The sequence below is a fragment of the Corvus cornix genome, chromosome 5, assembly GCF_000738735.6.
Source record: "Corvus cornix cornix isolate S_Up_H32 chromosome 5, ASM73873v5, whole genome shotgun sequence".
Classification (NCBI taxonomy): Eukaryota; Metazoa; Chordata; class Aves; order Passeriformes; family Corvidae; genus Corvus; species Corvus cornix.
In genome coordinates this window covers 58,999,637-59,015,728 of record NC_046335.1, presented here as the reverse complement: position 1 = coordinate 59,015,728, position 16,092 = coordinate 58,999,637, and the positions used below count along the sequence as shown (strand labels likewise).

Genomic DNA, 16,092 nt, shown 5'->3' with positions numbered 1-16,092 from the left:
CAAAAGGAGAAGGGAAGTGAGGGGTGTGGGTGTCCCACGTCCCCATGCCCTGCTTCACTGTTTCCCTCTGGCTTCCAAGGAGGAAGAGGACGACGACAGCAGTCCTGGCGTGTCCTTCTCGCTCTCTTCGGAGGAGTCGGAGATGGAGCCCGAGGAAGAACGGATCCGTTACAGCCAAAGACTGGTCAGTAGTGACCCTGAATCAATCCTATTCCAGTCTTGGTTCTGTTGCAGCTGGAGAAGGGCAAAGCTTTTCCTGGCAGCAGGATTAAACAACCCAAACAGGCTGGTGGTGGATGGCTGCAGCCTACCTGGAGGTGTGGGCTTGGCTTAGGTGGCTTTGTGGGTCCTTTTGTGTCACCAGGTTTGTCCTAATGAAGGGAATTTGGCTGCTGAGCTCTGGAAAGGGGGGTTGGAGACTGAGGCTGGACAAGGAGCTTTGGGATAGGAACATGGAACTGGTGTCAGTGTCATTTCTGTCACGACAGGTTTTTTCTGTGTGTCTGTGACAAGCAGAGGACCTGGAACACTGTGTGTTACCATTCTTGATTTGAGTGGCTGTGAAGCCTGAGAGAACCAACTCCAGCTTCAAGCTCCAGTTTCCCTGTGCCTGTGTCTCTTCCTGGTGTTTTCTTTCGGAGGGAGCTGTTCCAGCAGTCAGGTCCCAGTCAAGCCCTGTCAGGAGCTCTGGTGTGTGTGCTGCTGTTCACTGGGACTGCATGAATGCCATGGTCTGGGAATTGGGCTGTAACTGGGAACAGCTCGGGAGCAGCTACTCGGAGAGTCTGAGATGATACTCCTGGAGATCCCAGGGAAGGAGGGAAGCTGCTGTGTCTCTCACGCTGTTTTGAGGCAGTTGCAAACCCCCAGGGAGGGCAAGTGGCAGCTCTGTGGTGGAGTCCCTCTCTGAGTCACAGCAGTACCTGTACCCTCACCTTCCAGGTGCTGCCCATAAAGGTAAATCCTTATCCTTTAATTCTCTGGAATTGTTTGGTGTGAGGCTGTGTGGTTCTTGGCATTAAGCTTTGCCCTCAAGACAATCGGTGCTGGGGAGTTCCCAAGTGCTTTGGTGGATGTTTTAATTTGGCAGCAGCAGTCCCAGCTCCTCCCTCATCCTGGCACATTTATTCCCACAGCTGTGTGGGATGCAGCTCAAGGTGCTGGTTTGACTGGGGAGTGATCCAGGACTAACCCAAAACATCTGGATAAAGACATGGCAGGTGAAGGGGACTATCAGCCAGGAACGTGTCAATTCAAAAACGCTTATCATCTCTCAAATAAAAATCAGGAGTTGGTGTCCTGGTGCAGGTGGGCTGGGCTCCAGCGGAATATGCTAAGCTGGATAAATGCCTGCAGGCTGATGAGCTCCATGCTTAAGGGGTTTGGGAAGGCACATGGGCAGCAGCATGAGGCTCACCTGGACTTGTGTGGCCTCGTGTGTGCGTGTGTTGTCTGTGCTGGCCTGAGGCCCAGAGGAGGAGGCATGACCCCTGTGTGGTGGGTGAGGCTTAACTTCTACCTCCTGCTATGCTTTTCCTGGAAACTTCCAGCTCATTATGTGCTCCTGCTCTGTCAGTGATGCTCCCTCGCTGAAGGACCCTTAAAAGATTATTATTTTTCTTCTGTAAAACATGATTTGGCTTATTTGAATATCCCACATATACCTTGGACTTGGGAGCTGGTTTAGTAGGCCTGAATGAAAAGTTCCAGGTAAGGAAGCAGGGAGCTGGTGGTACAGCATGTTCCTGCAGCTGTCAGCTGTGTTTCTGGTTTGTCATTTGGGCTCAACTAGCAAAAAAAATAAATGTATTTAAAATAAAATAATCCAGGTGTGATAGTAGTCCTACCAGCCAAGCAACCTGAACCAGAATGGTTTATGGTGGTGAAGGAGCTGAATTAATTGTGTGGTTTGATGGTACCATCTGAGATGGCAGAGGAAGTTTGTTTTCTGGTGTGTCAGGTAATAACACCAACAGCATCTTTTTCCTTACTGGTTTCCATCGGGACGTAGAGGAAATCTGGAGTGTTCTGTGGTTTTTTATTTAGTGTGCAGTAATGTTGCCTTTCTTTAGTTCAACAAAAATCTGATATGTGTCAGCTTTTTGAATGAATTTGTGTCAGTGTTGGTGGAAGATCTGGGTTTGGAGGAGAAATTTACCTGTGCTTTGGGTGTAGTCATGCTCCTGCAGGAATTCTCTGCCAGTTCACACATGCCTGGGGTGCACAGTGACACTTTTATTAAGTGGGTTGCACTGCCCTAACTGTACTTGCTTCCTAGTTCAGGCTCTGCATCTCTGACTCCCAGGATAACACAGGCCTGGGTGAGTTGCTCTGGACTCAGGAATATCACTGGGAGGATGTCTTGCACCCATCCAAGGCAGTCTGTGGGAGAGGCTGTGTCCCGGTGAGCTCTGGGAGGCTCACACGGGCCGTGGGTGATGCTGTGTGAGCGTGGAGACGACACATGGGATATCTGTGTTCCTCACCCAGAGACTGGGAGTAGTGGAGATGGGACTTGCAGGCACTGTGGAGTAGTCTCCTGCTAATTCTGTGTGAGTGTTGTTCTGCCCAGCTCCCTAACGAGGCAGTTCTTGGGGCTTGGGCTGAGGTGCCAGCATTTCAAGCTAGAGTTGCGTGTTTTGCAGGCCCTTAACCGAGGAGCTGAAATGCTCTATTGTGTCTTGAGCCTGAGTGACAGTCCAGCCCTGGCACTAACAATGCCTCGGTCCCTCTCTGAGACTTGGAAATCTTTGCTGGCTGTCACTGGGTGGTTGCACCCTGCCCATGTCACATCAGGCTGTTGGGCTCCCCATGAGGAGCCTGGACTCCCTTAAAGGCTCTGGAGAAAAGGATCCATCAGCCTGGTGCTCACAGAGGCTGCCTTGCTCTTCTGTAGGGGAGCCATGGTGTATTCCTAGGTGCTGGAAGTGTGAGGAAATCTCACCTTCTGCCTGCTCCAGGGCTCATTTCGGAAGGCCCATGCTGTGAACTGAGACTAGTAAGGCCCTGTGAATTACAAGCTGGGATTAGCACATTACCAGAGTGCTGCCGTGTGCTTGCAGTGACAATGTTCCGGGTGAGAAATGAAGGGCAGCAGCACTGGATCACTTTGGAATGGCTTGGGAGCACAGCAGGGGAATGCCATTATCCGAAGGACAAATCCTGCCCATCACGGTTTTTCCAGCAGTCTGTATCTCAGGGTGTGGTTCCCAGTTAGGATTGCCGGGGTGGCAGAGCTGGTTGAAGAGGTTTTCTCCCTCCCTCAGTTAGTGCTTCAGGAGCTGATGGCCCTGAGGTGAACACTGCTTCAGGGAATTGTGGATCATGCCCTGGATGGAAGTTGGCAGGGGGGAGGCATCTCATCCCAGTTGTTGTCTGTGCTGGGGTAATGAACAAACCTGACGGGGCTGGAAGTCTGAGATGGGGAGACAGGGTGGGGTAGGAACCTCTTAAACTGGCTCTGCTGCTGGAGAGAGCCCGAGGAGGAGCCTCACCCTCCCTGGGGGCTGTGGGTGCTCTGTGGGCTGAGCCACAGCTCCTGCTGGAGGTGTTGAGGTGTTGGCCCCAAGTGACCATCCTGGCTGGGTGCAGTGTCACCCTTATTTTGGCTGTGAAAGGGGTTGTGACACCCATGAAGGGAAATGGGCTTGTGGAGCAGGAGACTTAGCTGCTGCGAAGTGCTGTGGGTGCTGGAGAATTTGGGAGGTGAGAGGGGAGCCAGGGAGTGAAGTGCTCTGTCCCATGGCATGAGACAGTCCATATCCTGCCTTATCACTGCCCTGCCCTCTGGTCAGATCCTTGTGTGAAATTTGAGAGGAGGCTCTGCCTGTCCCCACCAGCCAGAAGCCGAGGCCTCTCCTGTAAACAGCAGCTACCAAACCTGCCCTTACATGTCGGTGTCCTCGCTATCCCCTGGGAGAGTTCAGATGGGCTTTGCAGCACGTGGAGCCATCAGCTGGGGGATGAAGCCTGGGGAGTGTGCAGGACAAGGTTTCTCTTGCAGCCCTGCATGCTGTGGAGCGATCCCAGCTCAGCCCATGCCCGAGGGATGGCACTGCTGGTTCTGGCCAGTGCCTGGAGTCAGAGCAGCTGGAATCTTGTGGTTCCCAACTTGTTTGTATCCTTTCTGCAGGATGGATGGGGTGATGTCAGTGCAGGACACAGTCGTGGGGCTAGGAAGGCCCACACAGGTTGACAGGACACTTGGGTCGGTTTTTCTCACAGCATAAGGATAGATTGAAGGATAAATGGCCTCAAAGCTGAGAGAGGGAAGGCGGGCAGAGCAGGCTGTGGGCTGCTTATGTCAGGTAGGATAGGAAAGAGGAGGATGCAGCTTCCTGCCTTCTCTATATTGCTCTATCTTGAATGTTTCATGCTATCCCAACACTGGGATGCAAGGGGCAATCCCATCAGGTTCAGCCCAACTCCTTGTTTGTGCTGTAAAGCTGCTCACTGCCAGGTAATGATCCCTTTTGGCTGCTGGTGTTTGTCACTCCCAGACATTGGGGGGTGACAGAGGCCAGTCCTGCTGGATACTGGCTTTCCCAGGGCTGCTCCCACTGATTTGGGACTCATGAGTGACCCTTCCTGTGTTGCTCCCCACAGACATTGAGCATAGGATGAGCCCCAGGCACTGGGTTAGAATTTGGGTGGTTTTACTTCACCTGCTCCCTCTTCCGCACGTTTGAAATGTGACACTGGCAATTCCTGTCAAGCCAAGCTCCTTCCTAGAGTTCCTCTGTGCCCTGTGTGAAACCCAGCCTGGCCAAATGTCCCTGGTCTGCTGGACACACCTCAGCTGCCCAGTCTAGACAGGGCCCAGGCAAGGGGGGTCATTAATCTCTCCCACATGCCTCAAACTGGAGGCACTACAAATGAGTCATTCCAAATGATCCAGGTGTAATGATTGAGCTCTAAATAATTCAGAGGCTGTTCAGATTTGGTCTGGGCAGGGCTTTGGTGGAATCTAGCAGCAACTGAAGGCTATTCTTGGAAAGCTTTAGAAATCCCTGTGAGCGTTTAGATCCTGCCAGATGCATGACTGTGCTGGTCCCTGGGAGAATACATCCCTGAAACCAACTGGATGCTGTTCCCTCTCAGCAGAGAGGGATGCAGGAGGTAAATATCTGCTGGATTCTTCCTGTCCCAAGCCTGGCTGTGCCCTGAGTGTGTCCTGGAAGCTGCAGTGCTGACTAAGCAAGGAGCCAAACACCACAGGAGCACTTGGAAGTTACCTGTGAGTTACCAAACAATCTCTGCAGGCTGCATTTATGATGCTGTCATAACCAGGAATAAGTTTTCACAGGGTTATCCCAGCTGGAGGTGACACTGACAAGTCAGGAGAGCAGTCCCTGTGCCCCCAGTGCCTTTTTAGTTATGTCAGGAGCCACCCAGACAGGGATTTACAGGTCACTGTGTGGGTTTGGGGGAGAAAGGGCACATGTGGGAAAGTGGTGATATGCTCAGAAGGGGGAGAAATAAGGTGCTGCCCTAATCTTGTCCCCTAAACATGTACAAGGGAAAGAAATTCTCTTCAGGATGACATCTCTGGTGCTGCTGCTGAGGGAAGAGTGTTGCTGATTCCAGAGGAGGAAATGATGGCTGAGCCTTTAGGGGGCTGTGAGGAACTTTGGTGTTGTTCTTCCCTTTCCACAGTGGCCTGAACTCCCTGTGCTGCTGATGCTCCCCGTTCACCTCCTTTCCCCGTTCTTGGGAACCAGGTGGGGATATTCGTAGTTGGCTGTGGGTGTTGCTTTTTGCCGCTTGAGGTGGTTCAGGTAAACCTGGTGACAAAGTGTATCCTGTGAATCCATGGTGAGGGGAGAGGAGATGGAGCTGTTGGACAGGGATTCTGTCCTGTTCCTGTGTCCATGCTTGTGCATCTCTGTTGCTGTAGCAACAGCACTGGGAGTAAACAGCGTGAGCTGGCTGTCCAGGGATTCTGAATCCCTCTGGAAGTTCCAGGAACTTGAACCAGAGGAGTTTTTGGGCTGTGATCTGCTCAGGGTTGCAGGGTAGTGGATTTTCCATGTTTTAGCCATTGCTCTGTACACTGAAGAGTTTTAATAAAGCTGCCCCCACACACCCTTTTAGGTCAAGGAAGAGGCTCTGTGGGCTTTGTTCATGCTGGTCCTCAGGGTTGGGAGCTGAGTGCACAATCCTGACAGAGTTTGGGAGAAAATACCACTTGAGAGAAGTCCTTGTTGTTCTTCCATGTACCCCTGGCTCCTGGGAGCTGTAATGTTGGGAGCGAGCTGAGGCAGCTGGAAGTGGAAAGGAGAGGGCTGGCAGTGCATGCTCCTTTAAGGTCAGGCTGCCTCAGTGTCTTTAATTTGCTGTGCATAAATATTTCCATGTGTCACTGAGCCCCTTTGCCCCATTTGGAGTAAGGAAGGGATGAGTGCTGGGCTCCTTATGGAGCCGAGGGGGAGGGAATGTGTGCAGGGATGGTGTAACAGCACAGAGTTCAGAGGAAATATCCTTCCTAGTAGCTGGATTCCCACATTGTCCACGTTCTTCCCAATGGCCCTGGGTTGTTTTCCCTCTCCCTGAGCATCCCCAGCCCTATAGCCTGCAATGCAGCCAGCCTGCTGCTGTTCCCTTTAGAAAACAGTGTCAGCTGAGCAGGAATTGCAGTACAAACCTCAGAGCTTCCTGTGTTTTTGTTATCCCAGTACTCCTGTGGTCCAGCCTCGCTCAGGCTGGGTGATGGGATGGAACTGGCAACAGGTTTTGGCAGAGCTGGTTTGGGACACTGGGAAATTTGGAGAGTGAGCACTTCCCTGATAAAAAAAATCCATGCTAGTCCTGTGATCCCTCACTGTGCTGGGGACAGAGAGGTCCCCAGCATGGAATGAAGTCACTCAGGGCTGACCTGCTACTGCTGGATCAGCTGCACCTCTGAGTGCTTATGGCTCTCTGTCCCTTGTCCTGGGTCTCTGCCTCCTGGTCTGTGTGGGCTCAGTGGTGGGAACATGGATTAAATGTGTATAAATTCCAAGCCAGCCTTTTTTGGAGCAGTTTGGTACATTTTGGGGAGATTCTGTTGCCTTCCTGCACAAAGCAAAAGGAGGAGCAAAGATGGTACTGCTCACCTACCTGACTGCATAGGGCACGTGCTGGGCACACCTGGCAGGGAAAGGGGCCCCATGCAGGGTTTTTTCCTTGGATTTCTTCTGACTGGGAAGGGGTGGGATGTGGTTCAAGGGGTTCTCTCAGTCTGCTCCAGAAATGAGAAGGCTGAATGCCAAAGGATGGGGTTTGGCACCAAGGGTCAGTGTTCAGCCTTGAAGTGGCGTGGAGGGTTTGATGGTCCTTCAAGAGCTCCTTCAGGCTTTCATGGAATCCAGGCAGGATTTGTCCCCATGCCATGGCTGGTGGTGGGAATGGGCAGTCTGGGGGCTAGCAGTGCCATCAAAGCCCGTTGGGACAGTGGCTGTGAGTGACAGAGGCTGCAGGTGACTGGAGTGAGGAGCCGTATCCCTTTGTAGGAGCAGCACTTCCTTTTTGGGACTGCTGCCAGAGCTGCCCATCTGTGATCTGATCTAGCATGTTCCTCTGCCTCGTGGTTTCGCTGCTGTGGCTGGTCAGTGTGTGGTTTGGGAGCAGCTGTGGAGCTTTCCTTGCCCCTCTGTGCTCCCTCCCCACTTGCCTTGCTCCAATTCCCCAATTACTCCTCATGTACGTTCAATTTTGTAACCCAAAAGTGCAAACCAAAGCGTTCTCCCCGGTCATTCTGAAATGCTGCCAGCCTTGCTCGTGATAGGAATTCCTCCTGGAGCTGAGAAGCCTGGAAAGGCTCCAGTTTTGTGTAGATCGTGTTTGCTCCTCAGCCTGGTGCTTTGAGTCTGTCTTCGTCCAGGGATGTGCCACCTGGGATATGCCCATTCCGTACTCCAGGTTTTGAGAGAAATGGGAGGTGGTGAGGGGCATTAAACCTGAGCTAAACTCGGTGGTTCCTCTTGTCCTGGATCTCTTGAGGGGTTTGTGCCTGTTCTTCAGATCCTATGGTTCAAATATGGTGCCTCCCATATTTGGGGGAGCAGGAAGTCCAGGATTGAAGGTGGGAGAGGTGCAGAGGGCAGGAACCTGCTGCCTCTGTGCTGTGCTTGTGCTCCAGAGCTTAGAGCCCAGCCCAGGAGCCAAAGTGGGAGGTGCAGGCTTGGAGAGGAGAGGGATATAGAAAGGAAAAGCTCTTGTGCTTAAGATAAGCAGTGACCTGGCAGGCTGCTGATTGGGTGTCATAATCTTGGTGCCTTGGTTCTTCACACTCTTATCTGGAAACACTGGCAAGGGAGGATCTTCCCTGTGCTGGCACCTGCTGTGCCCTGGGTCTGTCTGATCACAGCCTTGCTGCTTCCCTGCTTGTCCATCTTCCTGTCAGGCTGCCTTGTGCCTTCCTGGAGAAATGGAGCCCTTTCCCACTGCTAGAATTGCTGGGGATTCTCAGCACAAGGTCTCAGAGGCAGAATTCTGGACTTGCCTCAGGCACTCGCTTGAGATCAGGACACCCATCAAGAGATTTGAATGTTGCAGGTCTGGATTTATCTAGACAAGAGCCACAGTTGTTTGCTGAAAAAATATGTGAGAAGTTAAATTCCTTAATTGAGGAGAGTTGAGCTGGTCGATTTATTATCAATTTGGGTGCTTTTCAGCAGAGTAAACCTGCAAAGGGATGGGGGTGAGGAAGAAAAGCACTGCTAAGTCCCACTGTTCTATGGATATGCTGGGAGCCTGGGAGAAGTTAAAACCTGCAACAAGGGGAGTTTGGGGTTGGAAATGGGAAATGCATTCTTCGTGTCAAAGGAACAAAGGAGAGTTGTGGCAGGCTTCACATGGGCAAGCTGCTCTGGAAAGACAGCAAGCACAGGGAGAGGAAAAGCAAGGGGGGTGCTCTGGTCTCCTAGGGGGAAGGAGCTGTGGCACAGCAGGAAGAGGTTCCTGGCGACTGGGAGATGGAGCTGAGGGAGGGGATGGCAGCAGACAGGACAGGAAGTGACTAAAATACTGTGGTGTGTGTTGGTTTCACTCTCTAAATACATGAGGCTCTTTCAGCGAAAGGACGGCTTGTTCTTTTTTTCAAATGTGACCTTGTACTCGTTCTTCCCTCAAAAAAACCTCACAGGAGAGGAGTTTTCTGGCTCTCTTCAGCTGACTGTCAGCTCCTTTGCTGTTAGAGGGGATCTGTGCTCCATGGAGGCAGCACTTGCTGATGGAAAGATGTTTCCAAGGAAGGGTTTTGGAGAGTGCTGCTGTGGAGTTTCATGAGGTGCTTTCCCTGGAATTCTTGGGCAAAGGAGACTGCAAGTGAAAGGATCAGAATAGAAGGGATAGCTGTCAGCAGGATTAATATTCATGCTTCCTATTTCCTCCATTAATTGAATGGTACCCAGGAGGGTCAGAAAGGAATGGTGAAGGATAGCTATCTTAGGTGGGAATTGCTGGCTGCCTCGTCTTGGAGGATGAATAAACTGCTTTTATCTTGACCCTGCCTGACACTGAGAGAAAGGCTTTGGACCACTTGTCAGTTCTTCCTTAGTAAAACTCTCAGCAGGATGAAAAATGCCTGAATCCTAAGAGAAAGCTGGGAAACCAAAGTGATACTTAAATATTGCTGCTTAATGCTGAGGTTGTCTGACAGATAATGTAAAGTGCCTGACTCTGTCCCTTGCTTCACTGGAGCTGAACTTCACCCAGAACATTGTCACAGGTGGAGGTTTTGGGGACATCTGCTGATCTCCTTTTGGGAAGCTGCTTGTCCTTGGCTGAACCAGTTGATACTGGAAGGGCTCCCAAATAGTGGAGTCACTCCCAGGAAGCAGCAGTTCTAATCTAAGAGTCCACGACTGTGAGTTGCTGGTGTTCTGTGTAGGAAAGTCCTGGGAAGGCATACTCAGCCAAGCCCCATCCCTGGCACAGGCTGTGGGACAAAGGTAGGCAGCTCTTCCCAGGAAGAGGTCCGACTTGGTGCTGTCAGAAGGATTTGCACAGCTCTGTGTGTGTAATAATGGGCAGGTGAGGTTGGTGTTAGCCCATCATGGCTTTGCAGGTGTCAGCTGTAGCCAATTATCTATCCAGGCAGCAATTCCCTGTGTAGCCTATCACAGAAGAAAGGGGGTCTTGGAGCACCCACCGAGCACATCTGTCCTCATACAGAGACCCAGTCTGGGGACATGGGGTCTGTGGTTTGTGTCACTGGGCTGTGAGGAAGCTGCAGACTCCAGGAGGGGAAAGCTCCCACAGATGCTGCCTCTCCCATAACGTATGCCTGGAAGCACAGAAGCCTTTCCTTCCTCCTGCCTGCTCTGGGGCCCTGAAATACTGTTTTTCCCCACCCTGCCAAGACAACAATGGCATGAAAGCAGTGTGGCCCCGGCTGGGTCTGATGGGATGGGAGCTGCTTGCATTGTGCTTTTGGGTCCTCAGCCACGGCTGGGATCCCACTCTCCTCCATGCTGGGCCAATGAGGAGGCCAGACTCTTCCCTGCCCACGGGAACAGGCGAAGCTGATCCGCCTGAGAGCTGGAGAGGGTTTGTGGCTGATGCTTTGCCGATGACAGGAGCAATAGACTTTGGAATTTGCTTTGCTGGAGGACACAATCCCCTTCCTTCTGTGTTTTGCATCCCTGTTTCCTCATTGCAAAGGGATTCAAGTTGAAGGTGTTCCTGCCTGTTTCCTGGTGTTTGCACTTCTGTGGTGTGGCTGCCTTATCGTGGAGTGGTTTGGGTGGAAGGTTCCAACCTGTTTGCTTTGGAGGCTGTGCTGTGAAGGAGACCTGGGAAAAGAGTCGGAACAGTTCCCTGGTCCCACAGTGCATCTCCAGCATCCACCCATGGCACCAGGAGGATCCGGATCAGGCCCGGCCACGTGGTCACATTTCTGTTGAAAGAGCTGCTCTACACAATTCAGAGCCTGGCTTGGTGCCACTTCCAGAAGGACAGACAATGCCTGGTCATGGTGTCTGTGGCTGGAGCTGCCACATATCCCAAGGTTCATCCTCAAATGGGGCTCACCTGAGTTCCAGCCCAGTGCAGTAACTCTTACTCCTAGTTAAGTGTAGCCAAGGGAGTCGAATATAAGCTATTAAGGGATTGGTTTGGACATAGCCTCTTTTTGCCAGAATTTCCATGCCTAGCCTTTTCCCCCCAAAAGATGAGGTTTTGAATCCAGCAAAGGCAAAAGAGCTGCTTTTCCCCCTAAAAGTGAGTGTCTGGAGTAAGGGAACAGGTCAAAAAGCAGCCTGGTGCTGCACTGAGCCACCACCCAGCAGATCCCAAAACAGGTGAGAGCATGGACTGCCGAATCCTCCTCTTCGTTGTGCACATCCTCTGATTAATGACAGGGAGCTGCCTGCTGGGATCTGTAGCCCTGGACTTGCCTCCCATTGGGAAAAGTGAAACGTTGGTCACGCTGGAGGGTGATTCACATCCTTGCCTGGCATAGGTGTGCCTTGAACTTCCCTGGTGTGGTTTAGTAAGGAATAGCATGAAATGGGCCTTTCCCCAAAATGCTGAGTTCTTCAGGAAAAGCTGAGCATGAGGTTGGCTCATTGTCCCTAAATCCTGCACAGGGCAGGGCCCTCTCTGCTCTGTGCCCTCATTTTAAAGCTGAGTACCACGCAGGCTTCATGGATTCCGTGATTTTTAAGGAAAAGTGCTTCATAAGGTGGGCTAATCATCCATTATAACACAGTCATAACACCTCTACATCACTAACTTAAAGTTCTGATGCATCCCCTTGGAAGAGCCAGTCTCAGTTTAAAGGCAGAGGGAGCATTTGGGAGTTCCTGCTTTTGGTGTGTGCAGCCCAGCCCTAGCAGTGTGAAATTCCAAGTGTTCCCAAGGAATGGGTGCTTCTGTTGCTGCCACTCCCATAGGTCTGTGTTTTTTAAATGCATTTTCCTGCCTTTATACAAATATCTCTGTAAAAAGCTGTAAGTAAAGTGAGGTTTTGTGTTGTTAAAAACGGGGAATGCCCACTCATCTTTAGTGGATGGCTTAAGACAAAGGACAGCAGCCCTTTTACAGATTGTTTAATTGTCCGGGCCATTGGACAGACCCTTGTCGCAGGATCCTGAGGACTCTTCCTGAAAGTGCCCCATTCAGGAACAGCTGATTGTTCCTGCCTGGCTGATGAGGTGTTTGTATCCCTGTTGTTCAGGTTTTTGGGGAGGGAGTTGGAAAGCTGAGCACAGTCAATGAACTGTTAACAATAGGTGAGTGACTCTGTCTTTATGACAGGGGAACTCCTTGAGCATCCATCAGCCTGCTTGAAACTGGGAGTTAAAATTAAGTATTGGAGGGGGTGGGGGAAAAGCCTTTTTGTGTGTGTGTGTGTCCCTACGTGCTCCTGCACTGGTTCATCTAATTAATTTTAAAATTTTATTTAAAGCAGTGCTTCTGTATGAGGGAGTCATTCCTCTTTCTCCAGTGAGGTCATCACAGGCTGGTTCTGGTGGTGTTGCTGGAGATGTGACACTGCCCCTCCGTGCTGCAGGCAGGTGCCAGCAGCTGTGTCACCTCCTGCCCCATCCTGTCCCTGGCTGTCTGCTGGCCCAGCAGTTGGTGTGCACGCTTGATAATGGGAACATCCCTAATTAGGGGAAGGCAGCTTGGCTAATTCAGCAGTTTGCCTTTTATCTGAGGGGATTTAGGGAGCATTCCCACGCAGGGCTCTGCTCTCTGGCCAGGTGGCCAACAGCTGGGGACAGTAATTTCTTCCAGATCCAGCAATGCCAGAAGAGGATGTCTGTCAGGAATCCCTGTACAGATGTGCTTACGAGACCCTCTTAGAAAAGTGTTTCTTCCCCTCTGCTATTCCTCCCCACACAAACAAGGGAAAAAATCACCTTTTTTGTACAGGCACAGCCAAACTTGAGAATCCTTATTTTATCACTGGTGTTCTGGCAGAGATTTAAATTCACAAGTGTCTTTACCTCCAGTGCAGCAAAATACTGATGCAGTTGTAAAAGTGGGTAACTGATTCTTTGTTCTTTGTCTCAGTTACACTAAACTCTCTCCCTTCCTCCCTCCCCTCCTCCTGTATTTCCGTGTTGGAATTCATTAGGCGTGATTATCTGTCTCCCATACAGGCCAATTAGCAGAAATCTGGATGGAGGAGGGGCAAAGCTGATGTTTCAGTGGTGTGGTTTGGGTTCAGGACAGACCTAGGCTGCCCTAGAGGCCGTGGCTGCGCTGTGCTAGGTTGGGATGAGGCTCTGGTTGTTCGCCCTGGTCCATAACTTCCCTTCCTGGTCCACAACTCTTCCCTTCCTGTCGTTCTCCCCTCAGCGTGGCACGATGAGGCGGCGTTACGAGGATGACGGCATCTCCGATGATGAGATCGAAGGGAAGAGGACGTTTGACCTCGAGGAAAAGCTGTCCACCAACAAGTTCAACTCCACCTTCGTGGTCTTCATGGAAGGCAAAGGTTTGTCTTGGGACTGGTGGTCCCAGGGAGCACGTGTGGGGAATGGCGTGGAAGCTGCTCGCTCCAGAGAGCACGGAGCCGGTCTGCAGCTTGCTGGGACACGTGGCAGCCAGGGATGGGAGGGTTTGCCTGGGTCAGCACCTGTAATTGCAGCCACATGTCTACCAGATCCTTAATTCAGGGGCTGTGTGGGATGTCTCCCCTTCCTTTCACCACGCACACGGCTCTGTGGGATGGCTTTTCATCGCACAGCCCCTCATGAGGATTTAACGGGAGGGAGGAGCGCTTCTTCAAGGCGTCTCTTGCTTGGCTCTGAGCTTCCTAGGGAAGTGAACACCAGAATCCAGGCTGTTCACCTGTCAGGAGCAGCCTGTTGGAGCAAACCCCCCCCTCCTTAGGGGAACTGTCTGAGGCTTGTCAGGAGCACACACTGTGCTGCCTCTCAGAACTGCTGCAAAGGAGTTCCAGGATTTCTGAAGGAGTAGAAGAGTGAGGAGCAGGGTTGGCCTAGAGATCTCCAGATATCCTTTTTAGCCTCAGTGTGTCTATGATCCTCTGACGGAGTTTCTCCTAAACCTTCCCTCTTCTTGTCTCCCCACACCAGACTTCACAGTTGAGTACATCCAGCGGGGTGGCCTGAGGGACCCGCTCATCTTCAGGAGCTCGGACGGCCTGGGGATAAAGTAAGTGCTGGGAGCACAGAGTGGTGGGTGACTCTGGCCCAATTCCTTCATCTCTCCTCACCGTGTGGGATCTGATCCTGGCCCTGCCAAGCTTGTTTGACTGTGTCGTGTCCGTGCTGTTCTTTATGTGCAGTGAGCAGAGAGAAATATCTTCCAGCTCGGTTATCCTGTTCTTCCTAGTCTGTTTGGACTGAAAAATGAGAGGACTGAATTGGCTCTAGGTGATCAGAATTCCACCAAATGTCTGAAAAGTCCCAGTGCAGCTCTGATGCAACATCTGGCTGGGTTTCTTTCCTAGTAACATAGGCATCTATTGCCAGAGAGTCGAACAATTTGTAGTATTTCTGGCATTTTCCAGAATTCCAACCTGATTTTCTGAACTTCTAAACTGTTCTCTTGCTACAGTACATCCACTGAGGTTTGCAGCTCTTAAGTGTAAGCTGGGTTCAGTGGTTTTTGGGGTTCATACAAAGATTAGAGGAGTAAATAACCCCTCACAAACTTTCAGAGCCAGTACCAGCAGCACTGCTCCGAACATCCTCAGCTGGCTGTGAATGGATGGGTGACATCTCATCCAGTGCAGGATGTTCTGTGCTGGGGTGAATTGGGTAGGAAGTCGTGCCAGGCTCAGTTTTAACTGCTGGGTGACTTGGGAGGGCAGAGATTTGATACTGGGCATTACAGTGTGGCTGAAACTGGATTTCTCCTGAGCTTTTGGGTACTTCTCTGGGTCAAGAGCTGCTCGAATGGCTGCCAGCCTGCTCCGCCTGTGACAGCAGTGTTTGTACAGAGAAGGGTGCCAGTACAAACATTGGAGTGGTTCTGCTGTGTCAGTGGAATATACTGCGTGTCCTGCTCCGGCCATGCCTTTGGATTGGGATAACTCACATGAGCAGCCTTTAAAACGAGAGCTGGGATTGCTTAGTTCAAGGCCTGCTGGCTCCTTTGCCAGAAGTTGCTGTACAACAGCTCTGGAGATGGTACATCCTATTCCCAAGTCAGCTTCCCGAGCCAGAAGTTTGTCCTAGTGTTTCACCCCAGTCCTGTGCCCCCAGAGATCCTGTTCCACGGCCTTCTCCAACACCAAAGCAGCAGAGATGAATCTGCAGAGTGCCAATTCCTGGGTCACAGGGTGTGCAGCCACAAGCACTTGACGGTTTCTTTTAGCCAGATGTTTGTCCCACAGGATGCCGGATCCAGACTTCAGCGTGAATGATGTGCGGCTGTGTGTGGGTAAGTGTCCAGAGCCACCCTGCACTTGCTTGGGTGGTTGGGGTCCTTGAGGATCTCACCTCCTGGAGCCCGTGGTGCCCAGGGACAGTTGCAGTGACGTGGCTGTCGTGGCAGGGAGCCGACGGATGGTGGATGTGATGGATGTGAACACGCAGCGGGACATCGAGATGTCCATGGCGCAGTGGGCGCGCTACTACGAAACGCCGGAGGAGGAGCGCGAGAAACTCTACAACGTCATCAGCCTGGAGTTCAGCCACACCAAACTGGAGAACCTGGTGCAGAGACCTGCTACGGTGAGCAGGGCTCTTCCTTCTGCAGGGATCTGCTTTCCCTGGAGCTCTGGAGGCGAGGTGCAGCCTGGCACTGGGATGTGGTAAAAGAGGGGCTGCCTGCAACACATGTGGGCTCAGCAGGGATGTCAGTCTGGAAGCTGCTGGAGCTGATCTCCCAGTCAGGCTGTGGTGACCATGGCCAAGTCCCTGGCATGTCACTCTGCAGAGAGATGGCCTGTTCATTGGCTGTCAGCAGTTAGAAACATGGAAGTCTGAACTCTGCACAGTGTGGCAGGGAGGGTTCCTGATGGAAGGTGCTGAAATCTGAGGGCAGAGGAGGCCAAGACTAGAAGAGGTGTGCTGGAAGAGGGGCAGGAGGCTGTTTTGTGGTGGGAAAACGAGCTGTCGGAGGTGGGATGGATGGGATGAACATCCTGAACTCCCTCTGCAGTCAGCAGAGGGGAAGTGGCAGCTG

The 16,092-nt window shown here is 51.8% G+C and overlaps 1 protein-coding gene across 1 annotated transcript in view; it reads left to right on the top strand.

Moving 5' to 3' along the window:
• Positions 1 to 16,092, top strand: part of KDM2A (lysine demethylase 2A) — a 32,921-nt gene that overhangs the window by 1,566 nt on the left and 15,263 nt on the right. The window contains exons 3-7 of the mRNA XM_039552820.1: positions 80 to 184; positions 13,291 to 13,429; positions 14,034 to 14,112; positions 15,299 to 15,345; positions 15,460 to 15,638. Of these exons, the coding sequence (XP_039408754.1) occupies positions 80 to 184; positions 13,291 to 13,429; positions 14,034 to 14,112; positions 15,299 to 15,345; positions 15,460 to 15,638 (549 nt within the window). The remainder of the gene's footprint in view (positions 1 to 79; positions 185 to 13,290; positions 13,430 to 14,033; positions 14,113 to 15,298; positions 15,346 to 15,459; positions 15,639 to 16,092) is intronic.